Here is a 26646-nt window from a genome sequence, read left to right on the forward strand (position 1 = left end):
TCTGATAATACAAGAGTTAATTTCCGATGGCTAAACATATTCCGTCATTAATTCAATCAAGAACATGTTTCTTGCGTGCATTTCTTTTTTTTACATTTTTTACTCACTGTGGTGCATGACAAATTCAGTTTTTATAACGCATTTGCTCTAATGACTTTCCCAAAACATTCTGGTTGGAAATGTGTTGTTTTGCTCTTTTTTTTTTCTTTTTTTTTTTGGAAGAAAAGTGATAATTATTCAATTCAATGAAAATGTTCTCATTCAAGAAAAAAAAAAGGTAGGAGAAAAAATTACAACAGACTATTATTGCTCAATTATTATTATTATTAATTTGAGATTTCAAGAGAAGCATCTTCTGCAATTCATTTAAGATGCATAATAGCTTCCTTCTTTCTTTCTCCAATTAATTTATTGCCATTGATAGATAGACTGTACCATGAAGTAACAAAGGATTGAATTTGATATCCTACACAGGAATAATGTGGTCCACTGATTTGCAAAATATTATATCAATGGCGTCTCCTTTCGAAATAAACGTATTGTGTTTTCGGGAGTCTCTCTATGCATTTTCATGTTGTATCTATTTATTTAAAACAGGTTTTTAAAATCGAACGAAGAGCAAATATAATTCTTCCAATTTTGACGCTGTGTTTCCATGAAATATATTTCTCGTCGCCTGGATGATGATCATTATACATTGAACGAAATGTCACGCAGAGTGCAAAATATGAGTGCTTTATATGGTACACAATGGCATGAAGAAATGAGATTCGTTCTTCTATAGACGTGATGTAGTTATGTGGAAGTGATTCCATAGAACTCTCCCACAGGGACGATGCAACGGAGGTGATCGGTGTAGCCCGTATCTCGGGACACGCCCTCCTGCCACGCCCCATAGAGCCACTGGATCCGATCCTCTCTTTCACCAGTGCAGCGATACCACGCTTCAACCTGAGTAGAAATGATTATTGTGACTCATAGCTAGTTAACATGACTGGTTTCCTGACATAAGCAATGCTACACTGACGGTAAAACAACATTACTGAACGCCATACCGAGCAGATGCATTTTATACATGTAATATATATATATATATATATATATATATATATATATATATACTTTTTATCACATGGAAATCGTTGATGTCAATGTTATATTCCAGCAAGTACATAATTTTACGGAACATTGGACACCAATTTGGCAATGCAAAATCACAAATGTCTTTGATTGGGTGAATGGCCACGTAGTAGGTCCTCTTGAAACAAGGGATGAAAACGATCACGGGGGAGGGGGGAGGGGGGGGAGGGGGGGGGGAGGGGGGAGGGGGGGGGGGGAGGGGGGAGGGGGGGGGGAGGGATGGCGAGAGAGGTTGTCAGAAAGAATGTTACACCAGGAAATACGTGAGCGGTTTTGGTACGTTCATTTAGATTACTGATTCTCTGCAATCTCGAGACACAATATCATGATTGATTTGATCATTTTCAAAGGCCTTTGCTTAAAAAAACAAAGATTTTTAGAAGCGTTCATAAAACTTAGACAAGCTTACTGATAGTGTGTCCGTGTTGTAGGAATTTGGACTGATTCCATTGACGTCGAGAATGTTGAGACAAAGATCAAGATGGTCACTGCGCTCCGAGAAATACAGATCATCCGGACTCGCGATGCGATTGCTCCAAAGCTGACGGCACGTGATTCCATTCGGAAGGCGTTTCCCATCAACTCTATGAATGCATAATTTTTAAGAAATATTACACATGTAAAAAGAGTTACAAAATAATCCTCCATTCGAAATAACGGTGGCTTGTGCCCATTAGTAATGTAATCATAGTAAATCAATTATATGATTATAATTTTATATACTTTTGATAGTCCTATGCCTACATAACGAGTAATTATTGTACTATACATCAAAAATAAATCAAATTCATTTCTTACCAACAAAAATCATTAATGAAAACTGCTGTCATGTGTCAAAGGGCCAACGTCGTGGTTTGAAATGGAGAAAGGTCACATTGATTGCATGGTAAAATCATCATAATGTGTTACTGTGATCATGAATCTCTCGTTGGTCTATCTCTCGCTAAGATTTAAATTTCTAGAAACCCTTCTGAATGCTTTTGACTGTCTCAAGAACTTCATCGATAAATTGGAATCAAAAAGGTAACTTACGCCGAATCAGAGGCCAATTTTAAAGAGATAGTATAGTTTTGGTTGAGACAGGGATTCAGATCTTAACTTTGTGTAAGATGATTAGAAACCATTATGAAATATTAAAGACCATACAATTCTAAGCGGAAGTGAAAGTTTATTTGAAGAAAATCGTTTTGAAATTGCTAAGATTTCCAAAAGCAAGAGGTCCTATAATGAAAGGTAGGTTTCACCTTTTGTTAGGACCACTTTGTTTTACTTTGTTTATGGATACCTCAGCCATTTCAAAACCGATTTACATCAAATTAACTCTTATTTTCACTAATGATTATATTGCTCTTTAATATTCATGTAAGTGGTTTCTAATAATATCTCACAGAAAGTTAAAATTTAAATCCCCATCTCATCCAAACTATATGATCTCTTTAAACAATCACTGACTTCATATCTTTAAAAAAAAGTGTATATTACCGGAAAACATGGTATTACCCACATTGTATTACCGGACACGCACATTTCTGCGTACTGATGACATTCAATACGCGCAGGGCTTCGCATAGACTAGCCTCACAGAGCGTTCTATGGATCGAAATCGCGAAAAATGCGGCACAAAAATGTGAAAAAAAGCTAATTTAGAAGCAGACTGACGTCGATTTTTCACATGATTTCATCGCGTGAACTGTTCGAAATGTTCATGGTAGACATTTTACCGTAAAATACGAAATTTGAGCGTCATTTGCCGATTTTTTCTCTGTCGTCCGCTCGGTAGGAATGTGTACGGTGAATCGTGGGTATGAATTGTGATTCTGGTGTAACAACAAGGTGCGAAAGACGTCGATTATTCCATTACGAACAACGTGTCCGGTATTACAATGCGATTTTGCACCGCGCAAAAAGACAACTTTTATAGAGGGATATGTTTGAAGCATATTTTCTAAAAACTGGAGCAAACAATTGACAAAAGTTGGCTGAATTCGTAATTTCCAGGAGTCTGTAAACAAGTGGTGTTATTTTTAGCCGAAATTTCATCCTCTGAGTACGGAATTCAAAGCCACGAAAAAAAAGCGTCCGGTGATACGATCTACTCTCCTACTAATGACAGACAGGAGCCTATGAAATAATGATATTGCTGTTGGTCTCTCACTTCTAAAACTACTTTAACATTTGATTTTTTTTTTTCTGTACATCGTTATACATTGTATCCTGCACTGGTGGAAAAAAAAAAGAACAACAACAACATAACATGCACAGGAAAAAAAAAAAGTCTATAAGGGTGCACTTTATTAATTACCGTTTCTTCTGAATGTAAAATTCCAAGATCTTAAACGTTTTTCTTCTCATTTTCGGTATAAATTTTTCCTCAAGAATTATCTCAGACGTGCTATGCTCTGCTACATTACAAATGAAGGACAAATTGAGATTTCATTTATTCATCAGCTGCATAGTCGCTGTAAAGGCGAACATTTTCGTGAAGTTGTTCCAATTTAGACTCTATAACAAGAGTACAGGGATCTGGTCGACCTAGTCCTTTATTATGTATGAAGAAATGAAAAAAAAAATCACCAAACAAACAAACCTGATAATCAGTGCCTCTGCAAACATTCATGTATGCAATCAATGTTTGATTAAGAAATATATGCAAAGCATACATTTTAATTATCATTCTTCTTGATGCACAGCAGCCATCCCATTCATTCACCACCATCACAAGTTAAGTCGTTATCTCACCCTCTCATATTATCATAACTTTGTCACATTCTTTCGACCGCCCTCGCAACGGCAACCATAGTGAAATACGTCGGCCCGCACTACTGCCTACGCCAATATTTACCGCACTTAAGATTCGTCTATGATCTCCTGCCCCCGCTTTGTAACTTTTTGTTTAATTAATTCAGTTAGAAATCTCCACCAAACAGATCTTCAAGGTACATACTTGAGGGATCGGCATTCAAAGACGTGCCGCTCATCTTCGGCGTCTACCAAGTTTAGGGCGTCCAGGCACGTCACTGCCTTCCCTTGCAGAACCTGCCTTGTCCTGAATCCGATCAGATCTTGCAGTAAATTGAATGAAGCAAGTCAGACTTCAGTACAGTTAAGTGCTATTGTCAAATGCTCTCATAAATAGAAGCGGAAGTACAGCGAATTATAGTTTTAGCAAGCTGATCATTAATTCTGAAATATTTTTCGATGTGTTGGAAAATGGGAGACTATCAATTATTGCATTCACAATATATTAAAATCAACAAATTTTATAGCACAACCTGGCGGCGTTGACGATGACAATAAACTCATTTGATATAGTTGCGTTTCGTTTCCGTTTTAAGGACTAAGGTCAGAATTAGGGTAAGAAATAGGGTAGAGTTATAATGGGAGATATATATAATCAGGTGTTGCAAGATCTTACAACGTTTCTATCATTTGTTAACTGCAGGAAGAAACTGACATGAAATTCTCGTACATCAGTCGTTACACTTCAATTACCTCTTCTCTCGCATTCATCCCCCTTCCAGCCTTCAACGCAGGTACAGGTGCCTACTACGGCATCGCAAGTGGCGCCATTTTGACACCGACAGGTCTGGAGGCAGCCGACGCCAAACTTATCACTTTCGCACGGATGTTGGCACAATGCGCCATTCCAGCCGGCCGTGCACTCACAGCTCCCATCGAATCTGATTATTCACGCCATCAAAACAATTGCAAATGACCAGTCATGCTAAATTCTCTGAAACAGTTTACATTCAACATATCAGGATCACAATATTGTGATGTCCACACTTAGATATTCATTTTGTTTGTTTTAGTACAGTTTACTACAGTCATATCCTAGGGGAATTCCAGACAAGCTGAAAGTAATGTTAGCCCTAATGTTAAAGAAAGAGTACAATTCTTTTAAGCACAACAGTGGGAACTTGACCAAAATCGCGTAAAAATTAAAGGAAATTATGACTTATGAAGTTATGACTTAGGCAAAGTTCGCTCAGAGTCACTAAACAGTTCTTAAACATAGTCAATATAAATATGCACATGAGCGAGTTAAACTGTTATCGCCTCACACCTTATATAGTTTGTAGAGCCTACACAAAATCTTGAAAATTTCACTTTTTCTTCGTTCAAACGCAATTATGTCTCAAATCCTAACATATCTGACTGATCATTATTTTGAAGTTTCAGACAGGAAAAACAGTGAGTTTATGCTTTTACGGCAGAAAAATCAAATTTTATTATGGAAAGTTTTGATGTGATGAGAGCATCAGCTAGCTTAATTATTAGTCTGCGTAATCATATCAACTGTTCGAGAATTGTTTTTGCAAGAGTTAAATAAAAGTAAATATCTATCTCATGCAGTAAAGGCACGTCCCTACTTCAGGTCCAAAGGCCACGTGAGGAGATAACAGTGGCGGATACCTGGAACAAGTTGCACCGTTTTGACAGGCACACACCCCATTGCAGTCTGGACCGTAGAAACCCGATGGACATGCTGTCTGGCAGTACTCCCCAGTCCAACCTTCAGTGCACTGACACGAACCGTCAATCGGGGAGCAACTGGCGTCGTTTTCACACAGACATAAACTCTGACACTGTATTCCGTATCTGCAAATCAGAGATCGACAATGCCGTAAACCTGACTAACATGTTGTCGTTCTTATTTGTTTTGTTTTTTTTAGTACCATCGCTACTTCTGTCAGATAAGCTAATCTTACTATTACAAGCAAATACCTGCTCTCAATGTCAAACCAAATTTTCACACTGGGATCCCCCTTTAATTCAGTATTGGTTTATTGCTATGAGAGCGTTATGGGGTAGAAATGACATGCTGTCAGAATACTTCAGCAGAAGATTTGATTGATACATGTACATTGTATTTGCCTTTCTACCGCAAGGATAAATCTCAGGAAGCTTTATCGATGAGAAAGGACGAATAGATATTACCCTAAACTGAAGCCAGCAAATAAAAGAAGTTGTCCAATCCCATTCAGACACACTGAATAACGAAGAGATATCAACGTCGTATAAGATTATACAGGTGTTTTTTAGACTTCCTGACAATTTGCAGAATATTCCGTAAGGCATCGAAATGCATCTGGTCGAAATAATCAAATGTATATTCTTTATACTAGGTTGTTTCTTTTGTCAGTAAAAAAGCAAACTGTATTCCATTACTGTAAAACATGGCATATTGAGAACTGGCATCAGCATTTATACAAACCTTTAGATAGATTAAGCTGTACAATATGCAAATTCCATAGCACATTGTACTAATTATTTATATGTCTTTCCAACATTGACATGAAAAATATATATGTCTGTAGTGACTGCACAAGCCTATATCTGTGAAGGAATCACTTTACCGCGTCCTATCGCAGGTCACGTCACATCTTGCCCCAGTCCATCCCGGCAGACATGTGCAGGATCCATGAAAGCGATCGCATGATGCCGCGTTCTCGCAGTCGCACCTTTCGACGCAATTCGGCCCAAAGAAGCCGGCATTACAAGGAGTATCGCACAGTCTTCCTGTCCAGCCAGAGACACAGGTGCATCTCCCATCCCTGCCACTGCATGTTGCTCTGTTCTGGCACCGACAGATCTATTGCAAATGGGAATTTATTAAGTGGCTTGAGCTAAAATGCAGCAACAATGTGATAACACGTCAAAGAAGTTTGAGGAAAGTCGGACGATCTGTTAAAAAGTTATGAAATGTTTAAAGTTATGGTGCCGCCATTTCTAGATAAGAAAACTACAACAGTTCGTGATGTCCTAATAGTGGAACGATATTGAGAAAATTATAAGTAGAATGCCACATACTGAAAATTTTCAGCATAATAAAAGAGCTCTTGACTTAGCTCTTCAGAAGACATGTGAAATAATGTTACCTGAGCTTAACATTATGTCAGTAGTAGCTTGATATAATGCGTACTTTTCCCTAATACGAAATGAAACTTAGGTACAATAGCTACATGTCAGTATATATATATATATATATATATATATATATATATGGATATACAGAGAGAGATACATGTACATGTCCATGGCACACATAACATACAATCGCTAAAATAGGTATATTTATACATACATATATATGTATATATATATATACGTATATATATATATATATATATATATATAATAATAATAATATATGTGTGTGTGTTTGTTTGTTTGTGTGTGTGTATTTGTGTGTTTGTGATTTCAGTGGTATCGATAACTGGTCATTGCATTATCGTGTTATTCTCAGTCCTGTTCCTTACCCCTTCCAAGCGAAAGTACTGTTCGCCATCCATGATTCGTTGTCTCGTACGACCTTTAACTTAACAGTACTGTTTGCGCCCAACAGACTTTGCCCATCATCGTGCGCATTGTTGTTTGAAGTTGTATGAATTCAACTTATTGAAAACATGGCCTATCTGTACAGATAACATACGCCGAAAATATCTCCTGTTTGGTACATGAGGGCACCAAGTCTGGCAGTCCAAAATACTACGGCAATGCAAGCTACGATATAATACTATAATAATATATATACTGCAAGCTACAATATATAACACTCTCAGTACGATATTCTTTGAGACGATGCCATCGTTTGGCGACACTGTATATGATTTTTTTTTTTTAATACTAGATATTTGTACATTCACTGACCTTTCATGCTGATTTAAATACATAAGTATGATACTCAAACAAATATGTGGATTAAGGGGATGCAGCAATATTAGTAGAAAACATCGGCGAAGTTTGAGGAAAATCGTAGAGAAGACTACATCATTTTGGGACGTCACACATGGACAACGATATAAAGAAAATAATCATTCCATATTTCCATTTTCTAGCCTAATGAAATACCACTTGACTTACCTCTTCAGGAAAACAGGGAGACTATATTACCCATAACATGTTATCAATAACAAATCAAGGATAGATGTAGTTAACATTCAAAAAGATTGTGGACTTTTCTTTATATTTACTTTATATCATCCAACAGTGACGTCACGAATTGTAGTAGTCTTTTCATCTAACAACGGCCGAACCAAGACTGTAAGAATTAATAACTTTTCAATGGATTATCCGATTTCCTCAAACTTTCCAGATGTGTTCTACTGATATTGCTGCATCCACTCATACGTACCACCTGTATACATGGGCTTCATTTCCCTTTTTCACCAATTAGGTATCACTCCAAGCTCTTAAGGTGGGATTAAGCATGAATGCCATGTATTATACTAAGTTTGCAGACCATTACAAGACCATGACATGAAAAAAGTCAAATTCAAAAGGGTCTAATGTGTCAATGACATCTGCAGTATACCTGTATGCAGTCGACGCCATACCGTCCTCGCGGACATTCTGTATCGCACTGGTCACCCTGCCAGCCTTCGAGGCAGTTGCAGGCGCCGTTAAACCGGTCACATGTTGCACCATTCCTACAGTTGCAGCGCTGTCTGCAGGACGGGCCGAAGAATCCATCTTCGCATGGTAACTCGCAGCGATCCCCAGTCCACCCGGCGGGACACAGACACTCACCTCCAAATACCGAAATGTGGAGCCGAAAGTCAGAGAATGTTCATTATACACATAAATAATTTCCATCACTATACTCATGTTAGATAGATAGAACATTAAAAAGACAGATAATGATTAGGTACAATCAACCATAATAAGATCTGGGTATCGGGTATCACTCAGAACTTCAGAAGAAGACTTCACCTGGCAATGAAAAGAAGTTGTTGAATGTAGACACTGCCTAGACTTCTGATTAACGTATCAGTGCTCTAGTAAATACCGCGACAGGATAAGTGATCAAAATGTTTACAAACTAATTTGAAGCCTAACGCGACTGGACACCAAGGTCTATAGATGAAAATGAACACGCAGGTGTATAAATGGCTGTAAGTAGGAAACATACCAAGAGCCACTTATCAACATTCTCCACTTCCGTATATTTCCTTCTGATATCACAGTGCATGAGAAAATATGAATTCTACCCCAGTGTATTTAATCAAAATCTGTGCCTTTCTTTCTAGAATTCCACTTGGAATACACGCTCATATTTGTGCGAGCAAAGTTCCATGTCTATACTATGCAAATACCATCAACGTTCCATCCCAAGAAACAGGAAGCCGCTCGGTTTTCTTCATTTTCGCCTAAGTTTCTTTTTATACGTTTTTGTTGTCTCGTGATAATGCGAAAGCTTTACCTGTGCTAGCATCGCACAGACCATTGTTCTGACACAGACATTGGTGAATGCATCCTGGCCCATACTGATCTCTGCTGCATGGTGTTGTACACGTCAGTCCAGTCCATCCAGCGGTACAGTGACAAACTCCAGTGAACCGATCGCACGTACCTTCGTTCTCACAGCGACATATCGCAGCACAGTTACGACCGAATCGATCTGGCGGACATTCGAGGTGACAAAATGTACCCGTCCACCCTGCCGTACATTGACAATTACCGTCAAACCTGGAGCACAATGCGTCATTCTGGCAGTAGCACTCTTCGGTACAGTCAGGGCCGTGGAACCCGTCAGGACATGGTGCGTCACACATATTGCCTGTCCAACCACTAGGACACGCGCAGTCACCTGAAACTACGTTGCACGACGCCTGGTTCTCGCACTGGCACTGGTGACGGCAATTTTGGCCAAACGTGCCGTCCTCGCAGGGTTGATCGCACATCAGACCCTGCCACCCTGGCTCGCAGACACAGGAACCGTCGAACCGGTCGCAAGTTGCGGAGTTTTCACATTGGCAAATTGAGGAGCAAGATGGCCCGTACTTTCCTGATGGACAAGCAACATCACAACGTCTGCCGAACCAACCACTTCCACATTGACATGAACCATCAAAGCGGGAACATGTTGCTCCGTTCTCGCAGTTACAGAACGAATTGCAATTCGGTCCGAAGGTGCCTTCTTCACAGGGTGTCTCACATGTACGTCCTTCCCAGCCAGCATCGCAAGAACATTCACCTTTAGATATAAATGACAGGAAAAAAAAAAGCAACAATATCAGCTCATATATTTTGCAATGTTGCTTTTACTTTTCCATTATTTTGATATTGGAACAGATAATATCATGCTTGATGCGAAAATCTTAAATTCCAGGAATTTCTCCAGATTCTAAATGTGCAAGCAAGTTATTCATGATTCCCGGTATAAAGGGCTCAGGAGGGTTTCTACAAGACTGAACTACACTTTTAAGATCCGACGATATGCCTACATAGCAAAACAAATACCAAACAAACAAACTGTAACATGGAAAGTGAGTGTCAGGTTTACCTGTAAACCTATCACACGATCCGCCATTCTGACACTGACATTGGAAGGCGCAATCTTGTCCCCATCTCCTAACGGGACAGGGATCCTCACATAGCACCCCAATCCATCCAGGAGTACAAATGCAACTGCCGTCTACAGCATCGCACACGGCATTGTTCTGGCAGACGCATATTTGACTGCACTGGATGCCATATCTCCCACCGGGACAGGACTGCTCACAACGCACACCTGTAAACCCCGCTGGACAGGTGCATGAGCCGTCTAAGAAGTTGCATGTAGCTCCGTTTTGACAGTTACATCTCCCTGCGCAGTTACGGCCGTAGAATCCCTCATCGCAGCGACGTTCACATCTCGCCCCTGTCCACCCTGGTGCGCACTGACAAACCCCAGTAAATCGGGTGCACAGAGCACCGTTCTCACAGTAACATCGTGAAGTGCACCCTACCCCCCACTCATCGACTCCACATGGTGTGTTGCAGAAGATGCCCTTCCATCCTACAGTACACTTGCAGGATCCGTTGAATCTGTTACATTCAGCGTTTCGTTCGCAGAGGCAGGTACGTGAGCAGTCTGGCCCGTAAGAACCGGATGGGCATGGAATATCGCACGCCGGACCAGTCCAGCCATCGGGACATGAACACCGACCATCGAATCTGGTACATGAAAGAGTGCCAAATTTGTTGTAATAAAAGAATATCCACTTTGACTTTCTTAACAACTAAAAGAACAAACATTTTGGATTGTATCGAATTTTTTTCAATATAATACACTCCTGATACCTATATGAAATGATTTTTTTTTTCAAACTTGTGTACTAAATCCTTAGTCATGATGTATTCTAATCAGTATAATGTAAACGAGATCCTTAAAATCTTATCAGAGTCAGCAACAAGACTCATGAAATGGCAATCTAATTTCTCTGTTAAAGAAATGTCAGAAAATCTTACCTTGAGCATACAGCATAGTTTTCACAGCGGCATTCAAACCGACAGAATGGACCAAATCGACCTTGAGGACATTGAACGTCACATCGGTCTCCCATCCACCCTGCCGGACACTCGCAAGAACCGTCAAATTGCGAACAGGGCGCTCCATTTGCACACTGACATCTATCAGTGGGATGAGGAGGAATGTCAAATTGCATTATTATATCTACAAGTCACAGTTTCATTGCTCTTTACGAAACATAGATGGTTTCCATTGGCGTCACAGCCTAATTTACAACAGTAGAGCTTCTTCAAGGGTAACAGAAAAACAAGATGGTCGTGCACAAAATTACGAGGCAAGCAGCCCTACCTGACATCTCACGTAGTAATCATCAATATGATGTGTTCTCCATCATTCCATACGGTCTTTCATTTTACATACAAGTTCCATACCATCTAAACAGCATGATATATCTTATACTCAAATTTGCCGTTTCAACTGCACTACGAAATCCAATGCGACATCTTTTTAATTTGTTATTTTGATGTCATAATATGTTATGTATCTGCAAAACTGTGCCGAGTGGAGGATATGTCATTATCACGCTCGCAATTTTAGTAATAATGACGTTGTAAGTTGTATGAGGAGATGGTAATACTTACTGCAACAAGCAGCCTACACCGTATGTTCCTTCTGCACAGCGATCTTCACACTCTTGACCAGTCCAACCCGAGCCGCACTGACATGTTCCGTCGACTCTGTTTGGAGAGATCATGAATACATATTTTATATAGCTTCAGCGAGGTCTGTTCTCAACATGTTTTGCAACAGGTGGAGAATTATTCAAATTCATGAAATTCTTCCGTCGAGATGCTTTCATTGCAACTGATTGACAAATTGCCCTGCATCGACGTAAATAAGCACTGAACTGATCAGTGTTTCAGTAGTAGCCATGATAAAAAAAAAAATCATCAATCAATCAGGTGGATAATTGCATAACAAAATCTTATAAACTCATTATTTCAAGAAATTAAAAATAATTCAACTCATATACATCAGGATACTCTGTACTTTAAATCACCACTAAGTGTATGCTGAACTAGACTCAAGGAAGAATGATTGCTTTGGTTCTTCTGAATGAAAAGGATTCATGATCAATCTAACAAATTTCTGATAAGATGCAATAACCTCATGTTTTAGGCTTTTAATCCTTTCTGGTAGATAATGAGGGATGCAACAGGAGCTGCATTATCACATACCTTGAGCATGTAGAACCGTGTCCGCATCGGCATCGAAGCCGACAGTTGGGCCCATAATATCCATTTTCACACGCTTGGTCGCAGTTTTCCCCGGTCCATCCGGCCAAACACACGCACGATCCATCAAAACGTGAACAAGTCGTTGCGTGCTCACACGTGCATTCGTTACCGCAGTTTGGTCCCCAACTACCTTCAGGACAAGACAACTGGCAGAAATTGCCCGTCCAACCTGAGGCGCAGACACATAACCCATCCACCGCCGAGCAGTTGCCGTTTCGGCACCGGCACTCATTTTGGCAGGAGGGGCCCCATCTTCCCCTCGAACACGGAGTATCACAAATGGGACCCTGCCACCCTGGGGTGCAAGTACAGCGACCGTCAAAACGATCACATCCCCCTCCGTTCCGGCATCGACACACACCCCTGCAGTCTTGCCCAAAATATCCAGACATGCATGGTTCGGCACAGAAACCTTGCCAGCCCGGTGGACAAGTGCAGATGCCTGTCACTGCGTCACATTCGCCTCCATTTCGGCATCTACAAATCTGAGAGCAGTTGGCTCCAAAGAAACCTTCTGCACACGGAGAAGCGCACAATGGTCCCTGCCAACCGGGAGTGCAGATACATGAGCCGTCCACTGGATGACAGGAAGCTCCATTCTGGCAATTACAGACTTCAAGACACTGTACACCGTACCTGGATCCATCACAAATATTTTCACAGGCATCGCCCTCGAATCCTGGTGGACACGAACAAGTACCATCGAATCGATCGCAAATTCCATCAAATCGACAGTCACACTGCATTTCGCAGTTAACGCCGTAAAAACCTTCATTGCATGGGAGGCTGCAGGCAGGACCAGTCCAGCCGGCAGCACAGTTACAGCTACCAGATACATGGTGGCAACTGTCGGCATAGTCACATTGGCATTCCTCAGCGCAGCCTTGTCCAAAGTACCCATCTGGGCATTTTTCGGTGCATGCCAGTCCAGTAAACCCTGGTAAACAAGTGCAACGACCATCAACGTGATCACATGCAGCGCCATTCTGACATCGACACTGGAGTTGGCATTCATACCCGAAATACCCATCCTCACATGGCTCACTGCAGTCAGGACCTCGCCAACCAGGTGTGCAAGAACATGTTCCCTCCACGTGGTCACATTCTGCACCATTTTGACATCGACATGTTTGTAGGCAGTCAATGCCAAACATGCCTTCTTGACAGGGACGAGAGCATACCGCACCTTGCCAGCCTGCTCGACAAGCACACGATCCGTCGATGTGGTTGCAGACAGCATCATTTCGGCACAGGCACCTCTCTGCACAATTGAGTCCGTGACGTCCAATTTGGCATGGCTCTGCGCACAAATGTCCACGCCAACCTGCAGTGCATGTACACGACCCATCCACAGGGTCACATTCGGCATCATTCTGACACTGACAAAACTGAAGACATCCATCTCCATATCGTCCTGAAGGACACGGCAGATCACAGAGCTCTCCGCTGAACCCAGGTAAACAACGACATGACCCATCGACATGATTACACAGAGCCCTATTTGCGCATTCGCATCGCATTGCACAATTTACGCCATGCGTTCCACGCGAGCAGGGGATGGTGCAGTTGTCTCCAATCCATCCAGGGTTACAGATGCACTCTCCAGTCACATGATGGCAATTGCCCGCCTGGCAAGAACAAATCTCAGCGCAGCCATCCCCGAAAGTATCTGACGGACACGAGTTTGCACATGTCACACCTGTGAAACCTGGTCGGCAGTCGCATCTACCAGTCACATGATGGCATCTCGCTCCGTTTTCACACATGCACATTCCACTGCATCCAAGTCCATATGATCCTTCTCTGCATTCGTCCTGGCAATACTGACCAACGAAACCAGGGGCACACGAGCAAGTTCCGTCAATAGGGTTGCAGTGAGCACCATTCTGACATCGACATAACTTGCTGCAGTTAGGTCCATATGTACCCTGCTCGCATTCCTCTTTGCAGAAGTCACCCCTGAATCCTGCTAAACAAAAGCAGGTGCCGTTGACTGGGTCACAAGACGCTCCATTGAAACAACGGCACGATTGAGAACATCCCTCGCCGAAGCTTCCCTGACGACATTGGCTTTCGCAGTGGACACCCGTCAAACCAGGAGGACAGTAACAGATGCCATACGCCACTTGACACGTTCCTCCATTTTCACATAAACACTCTTGGCGACACTGCACTCCAAACAAACCTTCCGAACACGCTAAGAATAACAAAACAAAGAAATACAACAAGAATTATTGTTTTTTAAATATGCTTAACTCTTTGAGCGTATAATTGACTCTGCCGTCTTCCATAAATGCACTATAAATATCCCTGACCATGTGTGAAAGATCACTTGTAACAAACAATCTTGAAAGACTTTGATTTGATTTGATTTGATTTTGATTTATTGGTTCCTGCATTATATCATTGCTTATGCAGATACATACACATATATCATATACACTGTTGGTACCATACATATAAATGGATATACATAAACATTAAGTGCTAACAAGGTAAGTTTCTTCATTACCTTTAGAATGTACAGCAATACAGTTTCTTCATTGCCTTTACAATGTACAACAGAACATATCAGTGATGCAATGAATAACGCAGAAGGGCTACAGCTTAAGCATTGCTTGATTTGCATGCAGCCCTCGTACATAATACATAACATATAGGAAAATAAGGGGAGGGATGACTGCATAGAGATAGGATAGGAGAAAGGAGAGAGGAGAGGTCTGTCTGCTTTCACTATACACAAAGTTAGATCACCTGGATCACTGAATAGTAAAGCATAGCAAAGTATTTTCTCACCGAGGTACAGGTGAACACTTACAGGTCATGGTCGGTTACATAACATTACGCAATAACTTCTGAACGGCGATGATTCAACAAGGGAATTTCACATACGATACAATAAGCCAGTTCGGGGTTAGCTCGTGGGCACATCGGTACAAATGACCTTTCTTCTTTCTCAGTTGATTAGGCACTCCACGAGTTTTCAAGCGAGAGAAGGTATTTCAGCTTACCCGACGTAACAATTTATGGAATTCATCAGTCATGTTCAAAGAAAGAATGAACTTGCGTAGACCAGGTGAACAGAATGATCCATCAATTAGCACTTTGGAAAGGATCCATTTCCTTATTTCGCATTGAATGTATTAACAATCTTTTTCTATTGATATTGTCAAATACCGCATTTGCTGTCAGGTGGATGTGCTAGCAAGCACCACTCATAATGATCACTTGAATAATCATTACATCACAGATGCTTATCTCAGTGAATAAAAAACCAACATGCTCTGCCGGTACTGATGACCTTTTTCTGCTCATGCTCAAAGTGGAACCCCGAACTGGCTTATTGCAATGACATTATAAGATCACTGATATCCAGAAAGCAGCAAAGACGTGTTATAATAATTCTTTTGTAAAAGCGTAATCACTTTCAAACGCCAATAGAAACGGAGGTAGTATTTTCCTTCGATACACATGGTAAAATCTATCATGTAAGATCCATTTTAGATTTGTTATGTAAGTATGCAGTAAGCCATGTTGTTATTTATTTATGATGCAGACAGCAAGCCACCTCATTAGGACTCATCTCTAATGCATAAGCAAAAATGCAACATCGATGAGGTAATATGAGCCACCAGCATGAATATGCACACACGAACAAATTTCTTGCGCATATGAGTTCTCTTATTCTTTGTATTTATTCTGTTGCTTATAGTTAAAAGAATCAATCAGTGAATCTGGCTTTAATTCCAGGTGAAATTAATTTTAGTTTATGTTTCTGTAGCTAATAATCTGGGCATGAGTCTTTTGGGAAGGTAAGTAGAGAGTAACATGGAGAGTAACACGGTAACTCACGTCTTTCACAAAAGTCACCAATCCATCCAGGCAGACATGCGCAGTGGTCAGGGGCTACGCAACTACCACCGTGCTCACATTGCTGGGAGCAAATGGCTGTTGATATAAAAGGGCACAGAGAAACAAAGAGATAGATATAACATAAAGACGAAAACAGAAAGAATGTATAAGTAAGAACAGAACATGTTATTCTCTGTTGAAAATAAACCGAATGTCACTGCAACAAATTCATAACATAGCAATATATAGGCCTACTAAGGTAGTCCAACCGTCTACGTTGAAGATTCCTCACTGTTAAGATATAAAGGAGGTCTTTTTGATGATGATGATTATGATGAAACAGCATTTATATAGTGCCATTTATCTGTAGAAACATTCCAAGGCGCTCTTTTTTCTGCAGTGCTCATTGAGTTTGATTAGACAGTCTTGTGACAATTACGGAATAGCGACGAAGATTGTCCTGTGAGCGTGCTGCAGTCATCCTGATGAGTTATTGGCGGTGAGTAGTCATTATAGATTAAGTATACTACATTTGAGCTGATTGTGTGAATTGAGCTTTGGTGTTAATATGTCCTATAAAATACTGCTACTTCGGCAGCTCGTGAAGCGCCTGGTTTGCGCACAATATTCAATTATGATGTCACACAAACAACATCGAACAATACATGTACTTATGTAATTTGCACGGACCGCAACGCATCCTTTTTCGCAGTATTATGTGTTTACCTATATAAGACATTCCCTTGTCATAACTCACAAGCTATGAGAGAAGCAAAGATGGAATAAAGTTATCGTCAGTACTGTCTGTATACTTAATGATTCGTTTCATCTTATCATGTCATTACAAAAATCGCTGCGCCTAATGATTTTGTTACAGCATGAAAATGAGAAAAGAAAATCAGTAAATGAGCAGACCCCACAGAAAACAGAAGACACTCACGTTGACATCGTCCTGTGGTATTTGCAAACCCAGGACAGCATCTTGATACTAGTCTGGTCGCCTCTTCCACTCCAATCACAGAGACCTGGTAGTACACAGGCCTTCATCAAAGAAACATTACAGTGTAGAAAGCACGTATCAGTTAATGATACTCGATGAGATAATCGTGACGCAACGAGATATTGTCTGTATATCATAATAAGTAATGATGGTGCTGTTATTATCAAGACAAATGTATTTGACACATTGCGAAATAAGACATGAATCAGATAAACACAATACCCAGTGGCGGATCCAGAGGGGGGCGCAACCGGCGCACGCCCCCCTTTATTTTTCGTGAAAAACAAAAGAAATAAAGAGAAGAAAAATGAAATGAAACCCGGAAGTGCCACCAGAAATATTTGTCACGCCCTCCCTCCCCCCCCCCCTTTACAGAATTCCTGGATCCGCCCCTGATACCTACACAATATCTATCCAAATATTTATGACACAATACTTTGCTCTTTACGCTTTTCCCTTCTTTTTTCAGGCCGTAAATCAGGTGTATGTGATTGTAAGTTTTCCTACTCGAGATGGGATCTTTTTTGATTGACAGGCTATTAGTTTTGATTGTGAAATGCACGATTTTAGTTGATTTTTCTTTTAATGATAATAATTATAATAACAATGATAATAATGATAGTAATAATAATAATAATAACCAATATCTATATAGCGCTTTTTCTAAATAGACACAAAGCCCTTAAACAATGGTAACAAAATACAAAAAAAAAAAATCAACAGTATCTACAAAACAAAACAGAGAAAGTACAAAGCAAAACAAACAAACAACCACTTTACACTTGTCAGATCACTAGCGGTCTGTCATCTGTCGCTTCAGATATTGGTCAGTGTACATACAATACAAAGTTACTATTGACTTCGATGAATGTCTTCCAAAATCACTTCAGTGATTTTATTGAACTGTACAATGATTAACATAATCGAGTTTTCATGATTTTTGTTTAATGTTCGACACTTTGCGATATTTGCTCGAGAAATTATGCACTCTACGGGAGCTTTGTCACGGAGGCGTACTTTCCATTTATCAAAGTGGGACGTGTCATTTTGTTTCTCGAGAACGTTAAACAGCATCATGACCAAGGATATAGATATCTGGAGTTATCATCGAAAGACCAAAGCTACAACAATTGATGTTGTGACACTTTCTCTTTGGTTTATCATATGAGTTATACAATAACGTTTTGCATTTCGCAAGCTATGATTATAGAGAAAAGCGCCACTGAAAACAAACTGTCCCGTGGGAAACAGGTCAACATGGAAGCATCCTACATATTATTATATCAAGCTCTTTCTCAAAATAATTATGATTGTTCAAAAATAATCTGTTCATTCAGAACAGATCTATGTAAACATTGTTTTCATAATACACAAGATATTCAATCCATCCCTCAAATAAGGCAAAGTTGGATTAGCAGTCCAAATGAAAAGCATTACAGAGATTGATCTTGCCGATTTTAAATTTTGTTTCTATACACCAATCAGAAATACTTTCTAAGATGCCATAAATTGGTCTTTTGCTTTGAAGCTATGTTGTTGTAAACGTATTGTTCATGGACTTTATGGGACAATGTTTTTGTTGCAAGTGATTGACAAATTGCCAGAGTTTGTTCAGACTCGAAATAATTCATTTGAATAAACACGCAGCGTCCGCTGCTATAAGGGACAAGAACCAGCACTGGCTATGATAGGGCAAAAGTTCGGTGTAGTGTATGTTATATATCAGAGATCCTTGGTTCGAGTCCTATATCAAAGTATGTATGCCCATGATTCTTCTTTTTTATTCTTTTTAATCATGGCTACTGCTAAGGCACTGAATAATCGGTACTTATTTTCGTCGATGTAAGGCGATTTGTCAATCAGTTATGTTAAAAAAAAACTCGACGCAAGAAATCATTAATTTGAATTTGCGAACCAAGCCATATATTTCTACATCGCTTTGGGTGTGCCAAAATGTCTAAATGCATGCTCGTGTATTTATTGATATATGTGTGGGGTGGTGTAGGCCCGGTAGCCATACTATGATAAGAGGGTTGTGGAATTTCTTAGGGTTACCAATTTTTGAATAATATCACATGTATACGTTTACTTGCGGTTGCATTGCTTAACTGTACACATGAATACGGCTACATGATTATGTTTTCAGCATTCACACATTAAATCTCTAATCTTATCCGAGGTAGGCTTACGTGAAAAAAAAAAAAAACATTAATGTTTTACTTGCGCAGTGCCCGTCGTGCTATCGGCCAACGTCTTGAAGTAATACATGCTTCAGAATTTGCTAATAGGCCTACACAGGCAAACGTTTAAAAATACTGTAATTCATTCCAAGTCTATAGGGATGTTATTTCAAATTGCATTCTGACGTCAATAACTGGTAAATAAGCACGATGACGGTGATTTATTCTCATTTTGATCCTCATCCACTATGATTGGTGGAAGGGCAAACGCAATTAAGAGGGGATGATAATTATCAAATGCCTGTCTTCTGTAGATTGAAAACCACCACCCCCCCCCCCCAAAAAAAAAAAAAAAAAGTGGGGGTAATATGCACGCCCCTCTGTTAGCATGATTAAAGAACGTTGACTAGAGGTAACAATCGGCCTTACAAGGGCGTGTGGATGATTTTGACCAATTTGATAATAATTATGCTTTCGAGGGCCATCAAAGCTTTCACTTACCTATAGCGGGTACATTTGGAGGTTCCCGCCCAGCCGCACAGGACTTGAAATGCCTCGGCTTTCGATGCTCGAATCAGCTTCGTGCGTGTTAATGTAAAACTGCGAACAAATATGTGTGAAATGAAATCCGTGATGTCCAAGTAAAGAAGGCATTCAATTTCAACAAGCATTCAACATCTTTATTGGATAAAGTGATGGATAGATCTAGATAATTAAGATAGTGAAAGTTGATATATTTTGAAAAAGGAAAAATCATAAACAGTAGGACGACAGGAGCAGGGATTACAGATTTAGTCATAACAACTCTAGAGAATAATCTTCCTGATCAAGGATTATTGCTCCAACAAACCGAGTTCACCTGTCTCTTAAGTCGTTCTTCTACTGCGATTTCGAGAACATGGTTCAGTTTAAGCGATGTATCCCAGTCGGCCCTGCTATTACATGTATCATAATAGTCCCAGAACTGCTCGAGGAACGAAGTGATGATGTCACAGTTTTTTGTTATAGCTCGAGTTGGAAGCATGCAGTTGTGCGCATAAACATAGGGACAAGGTGAGGTTGTTTGGAACCAGTTTCCATGACGACGAATATATGACTATGACATCACACTTTGATACTCTATAAATAGACGGTGACAGATGACCATCCAAGAGATGAATATCCTTAAACAAAATTCATATCGTCCAAGAATTAGGCCTACGTATGTAATGGTCAGGGTTCGAACTCGGGATTTATTGTTCTCTCTTTACATCAGAGTCTATACCGTGTAGCCTTATTTACTTTAACACAGTTCTGGAAAGACATCCATAACGCGAAAAGCAAATGTCAATGTGATTTTCGTACAATACGAGACTTCACTTTCTATAGTACAAGGAACAAAAATGCCTGTAAATAGGCCTACACACAACGATCTATGGACATGATAGGCATGTGAAGATTTCAGAGAAATTGCCATTGAAAGAGAATGTACGTTCGCCCTTAATATCAGTGATGACTCACGCATTATACAATATCTGAATCTCGTACTTGTACATTATATCCATTCACACATGTCTTTATCATCTATTGATATTTCTACTTCAAGAATGATTTTCAAAAAACCATAAAATAGCAGATGAGTGTAGTTTATCCACCTACGTCTGTTCATAATGACACACGCCAGTCTGCTCTGCAATTGGACAGTTCCCGGGAGACTCAACATTCTGCGCCGCCGTCGGACCGAGATACTGAAAGAAGAGCGTGCACAGACAGAGCAGATACAACATATTGAGACATCGGTTTAATTCATTCCTCTTTGAACAGCTTTCTTCTACCACACCAGACTCGAGACTTCTTTGTTATGCCTTCTCCGACCGCTCTCACATCTCTACCCAAACTCAAAGAATGTTTCTGCTTTTGTATCCCTGTCATGTTCTGTTTTATTCCTTCAACCTATTTTTGACTTTTTAACTCATTTCAGAAGCTCTGTGAATCTTTTACTTTACCCGGAGTAACAAAAGTTTCCCATCAATGATGTTACGTTAGTACATGTTTTCATTCCGCCTCTCACAACATGCTACTGTATTCACGAAGGAATGCAAATATTTTGTAGATCCAGGCATGAAAGTATGCTCCCTAGCTCTTTATCTCATTCTCCCGAGCCACTTCGCGTATCAAACATATCAAAGCATCAAATATAAAACATAACTGTAAGTTCAAGTAGTTCGTCCATTATGTTTCACAGAGCAGGGGGTAATATAGCGGGAGGATAGGGTAATACTTTAGCCCTTATCAAAGCCCAGTACTTCTGATCGTGGTTTGCCAGGTATACATGTCGATTTCCAATTGATTATATAAACATCTTAATATTTCTTCCCTTTTTAAATAATTTTCACTTCTTGACCAAAATATAATACACGGCTTTGAATTTGGGCAGTTTGTTGGAGAAAAGATTACAATGGAGGCTGTATCGAATTAATCATGTAACCTGAAGTTTATAATATTTATATCAAATTTTTTTGAAAGCCCCAATGAACGATACGCAAGAAATAGCAACAACCCTTAACACCTCTTGTTGTTGTTTTTAAGGAAGAAGAGAAAGAAACACCTCTTGAAACAAACACGTTGATCAGAAGTCTACAAATTGCACCGTTGCTGAAATCTGGCTATTTGACCTGAAGCTCTGTATAGGAGCATTGGATGTGAGATATATCTTAATGGCACCTTGCGTAAAGGAGCGGGAGTGAGGGTGAGATGCAGTTACAGACGACGAACGATGACGTAACATGATATGCCAATGAGCTACGACAATAAAGGCACAATAAAATATATTTCCATCTATATTTGTTTCTTGATCAAGAATTAGGGACATTCAGTGATTAAAGCCTCATGACGTTTACTTTGTGGTTTTCTAAAAATGAATATTTGAACGTCAGATTACTAATTATTATGACAGGACAACGCTAGTACATTTTTTTTTTAAATCTAAACAAACAAAAAACTGAAAACACAAAAGCATAATGTCAGAGAAAAACAACAAACTGTGTGGCTGCAAGTATAGCAATAACGGTGAAGCGCCATCTGTAGCCGGATCTGCAGTAAGCTGTATAAAAGTGAGTGTCGTATCAAGTCGTGTGTGTGTGTGTATAAAGGTTACAAGTTTCAGTACAAGACGAGACATATTCATCTAAAGACCGACCGTGTGTACTGGAGCTGAAAGGAATTATCACAACATGTAATACCCAGGACAGGTAAGAATATCTTCTATGTTAAATTAATGGTATCATACAAGTAGATTATGTTGATGGTCTTTATTATTCAACATACTAATCACCGTTTGTTTCGTTCGTTTAGTGGGAAAGGAGAGTGGACATGATTATATTCTACACATTGTGAGCATGATCAAATCACCTGAGAAATTTTAAAGTAATGTGATTACTTTTTGGGATTTATTGAGCTGTAGATGGACAGATGCCTTGTTTTGGTATGAAAAGGGCTCATAAACGGAAAGATCAACTTTTGAACGTTCTATTTCATATACATGTAAATATACTATATAGAGGAAACGGAAACACAACGAACATAATTTAGATCAGATAAAAGATTGTAGAAGAAATATTTTAAGAAAAAAGTTGATGAAACAACACCATGGTCATCCATTTCAATTCAAGTAATTTATGTATCATATTGATTATGTTTTGTTGTTTGTACTTGTCCGTTTGTCATCATTATCTTCTTATGGTGTAAGTTTATCCATCTAAAGATTTATATAATGTGTGTACAAAAGAAAAGACACCACAGAGTCATCTGTAGCAGTTAGAATTATTACAATATCTAAATGGGGGAGGCGGGGTAAGGAAAAGAGGGTGGCGAGAGAGTGAATGTGAAGTAAGAAAGTTATATCTTCTGTGAGGGGAGGGGGTGATGGGGAGGAAATGGGAGGGAAAGATTTATTTTTTAAACCTCATTATGCTTTAAGTGCTGATTGGCACTGAAAAGTAGCATGTACACGCCGTTCGAAGTCCCTCACACAGAAGGGGTTAAAGAATCTCGATTCGTTGTTAGCGTTATGAGCCTATTTCTATTTCATGTACACGAGTCCTCTAATGTTGATATTTTGCCTTGATTTAGTTTTGTACTAACAGTTAAAGTCCTTTTAAAGTTAAAATATGTGTTGTGGTATTTTGTTGGATACTTGACAGAAATTGGCTTAAATTGTCTTTTGGAAGTGTGGGTAATACACAACATAATATGACCATAAAAGCATAACGGTTTGATTAACATTCAAAGATAGTTATTTTGCCTAAAGTACTTGGCAACGTTTAGCCATTAACATATTTATGTTTACTCATAAAGATGATAGGAACCCAATTTACGTCGACATTTAACCCTACTCCTGATGTAACATGTTGATGAGATGCAATTTATACACGATCATTTCCTTCTGGTGGGAAGTTGTAAATTTGTATAATGTGATCTTTATTTCAGCACTGTCAGCTGGCCTCTGGTAAAAGAAAGTTTTGTAGACGTCATTTCTGTGAGTAATATCTATTTCTTATGGATACATGTTTTGATGTTTATAATATACAAACTATTGTTGTGTGTATCTTAGTATTTAGACTTGACTATGTCTTGTTGCACTATGTAATACCAAAATGCATGCCAAAATGCGCTCAGAGTAAAAAACGAACATCGCACATTGAAATAAACTCCAAATGATTTGTGAATTTGAAGACATTTCATTTATCATTAATTATCATTGTAGTATTTCCTAATATATATGTATATATATATATATATATATATATATATATATATAACTTTCTGAATTACATGTAAATGTATAGACTGAAACCTACCTCATTTAGAAGTGATCAATGCATCACATATTGTAAATCAAACGTTACCAAAAGAGCAATCCAATATAGTTTACATAATAGGAAGTCAGTCGATCAAAAAAGAGGAGGCAAAATATGACACCATAATGCCGTCATGCAAAAGTCAACAAAATGTTCGTGAGTTGCAGGAAGTTGCTTGTTATTTCACGCGTCGGGGTTTTCTTCCAATGAGATGTTTGGGGAGGGAGCTAAACAATCATGCACTGGCTTGGGTTGCCTCCGTCGAAGGGATGATCATTTCACGGAAGTTAAAACTGTTATTTCCTCTTCGTTCATATATTCACGTAGATGGCCCATTCAGTGACAACAATATTGTTTGTTCATTTTCCATCTGACAAGATGGCTGGATAGCCCATATTCAGCTACGTTAAGCTGGTCTTCCATGGGGTCCAGTTGGATGTGAGATACTGGCAAATATATCACAATCTTTCTCTTTCGCACAATGGACTCTCCAAGGCACATACTTATGGCTGCATGCTTTACAACAGTTTCCCATTTCAATACTACCAACTCTATAAGATACTCTGTTCTCTCTCTATACATTAAAGTAACTAATATCCTTCTATGATCGATGAAAGTAACTAATATCCTTCTATGATCGACTACCGTTGTTCATCTGGTCACGATGATCCCCCGCCGTATCTATAACAATATCATGGGCAGCCTCCGTCGAAGGGATGATCATTTCACGGAAGTTAAAACTGTTATTTCCTCTTCGTTCATATTTTCACGTAGACGGCCCATTCAGTGACAACAATATTGTTTGTTCATTTTCCATCTGACAAGATGGCTGGATAGCCCATATTCAGCTACGTTAAGCTGGTCTTCCATGGGGTCCAGTTGGATGTGAGATACTGGCAAATATATCACAATCTTTCTCTTTCGCACAATGGACTCTCCAAGGCACATACTTATGGCTGCATGCTTTACAACAGTTTCCCATTTCAAGTGTTTTCTGGGATCCCAGTCTTGCATAATAATCTATGTAAGAATTTGTTATTACAGGTGTATTATTGTTATTAGAGGCATTTTCATCTTTGTGTCACTTCTTGTCAATCTCTGACATGAAACTTTAGCTCTCTATCTCACCCTCTACCCTTTACCCTCTACCCTCCCCCTTCCCTCCATCTAGCCAATCTTGAATACTGTTACGAATATGGATAAGCAGAAAACCACTGACCAGGGACCCACCTCCCTGCACTGACCATGCAGAACAATAAGTGTCTTGTTGTAGATGAAAACCACTCACCCTCCGCAGCGAATTCTCGTGGGGTCAATGTTTACGTTCCGCACGTGCCAAGCACGCCCCTCCATGCTGACACTTTCTAGGGTTTCTCCTCCTAAGATTTTTGGCATAACTCTACCTCATAAAGTACCTAGTAGGGCACATTCCATAACAAGTGGGTTTCCGTTCTAGACTGAATCTCTGATAAAGTACACATTCCTTGCACATTCCGTAAATTCTGTCCATTCCTCGCATTACATCGTTTGGAATTTTATGTTGTGTATAGTCCACTAAAGAATTCTATGTTTTACCTAATATGAAGGTATACGCCCCAAATATTCTATGTTTCTCATAGTTTCCGCATAATTTGAATTGCCCGAATACTTTTGTAAGTTTAAAGAAATACACTGAGCATAGAGGTATAAATATCGATTGCTCTGTCTAAGCAAGGGACTTAACTTTGTGGGACTTCGTGAATGAAGAGAACTTTACTTCTTAAGAGGAGCGACTTCTTGAATCTAAGGACTTTAGCGAAAGTCGTCGTGTCATGCAGTTAGAGTAATTAGGCAAGTCCTGTCATAATTCATTTTGATCATGTACGTTTGTCAACATGAAGTACATCTGCCAATAAAATAGCAGTTTTTGCCCGGAACATACGCTCTTCCGCTCGAACTGTGTTGCAGCCCTCTCATCGTGATGGTGAATAAATTGTGTGAATGTACCTGATGCACCTTATATCTAACTAATTAACTCTCTTCCATTGCGGAAAATGTGCCTTTCTATTGGGGGTATCATTCCCGCTCGGTAAACATCCTGTCACCCCCAGTAGTCAGTGCA

At 39.6% G+C, this 26646-nt stretch overlaps 1 protein-coding gene across 1 annotated transcript; it reads right to left on the reverse strand.

Annotated features, from left to right (window-relative positions):
• Positions 1–604: 604 nt before the first annotated feature.
• Positions 605–25898, reverse strand: LOC140238264 (uncharacterized). The gene is made up of 15 exons (XM_072318199.1): positions 25834–25898; positions 17468–17568; positions 16528–16623; positions 12616–14872; positions 12019–12114; positions 11377–11538; positions 10430–11082; positions 9347–10120; positions 8459–8673; positions 6501–6736; positions 5557–5742; positions 4633–4820; positions 4085–4202; positions 1550–1724; positions 605–951 (listed from the first exon to the last, which is right to left on the reverse strand). Exons 1-15 carry the CDS (start codon positions 25896–25898, stop codon positions 796–798), a joined length of 5478 nt encoding a protein of 1825 aa, XP_072174300.1. The 3' UTR covers positions 605–795.
• Between the last annotated feature and the right edge of the window lie 748 nt (positions 25899–26646).

The sequence above is a fragment of the Diadema setosum genome, chromosome 14, assembly GCF_964275005.1.
Source record: "Diadema setosum chromosome 14, eeDiaSeto1, whole genome shotgun sequence".
Classification (NCBI taxonomy): Eukaryota; Metazoa; Echinodermata; class Echinoidea; order Diadematoida; family Diadematidae; genus Diadema; species Diadema setosum.

Coding starts and splice junctions, on each gene's coding strand:
- LOC140238264 (XM_072318199.1), bottom strand. CDS start 25,898: ATGGAGGGGCGTGCTTGGCACGTGCGGAACGTAAACATTGACCCCACG. Junction 14,873..16,527: donor TGGTGACTTTTGTGAAAGAC/GTGAGTTACCGT, acceptor TGTTATTCTTAG/CGTGTTCGGAAGGTTTGTTT. Junction 12,115..12,615: donor CACGGTTCTACATGCTCAAG/GTATGTGATAAT, acceptor CTCTCCAAACAG/AGTCGACGGAACATGTCAGT.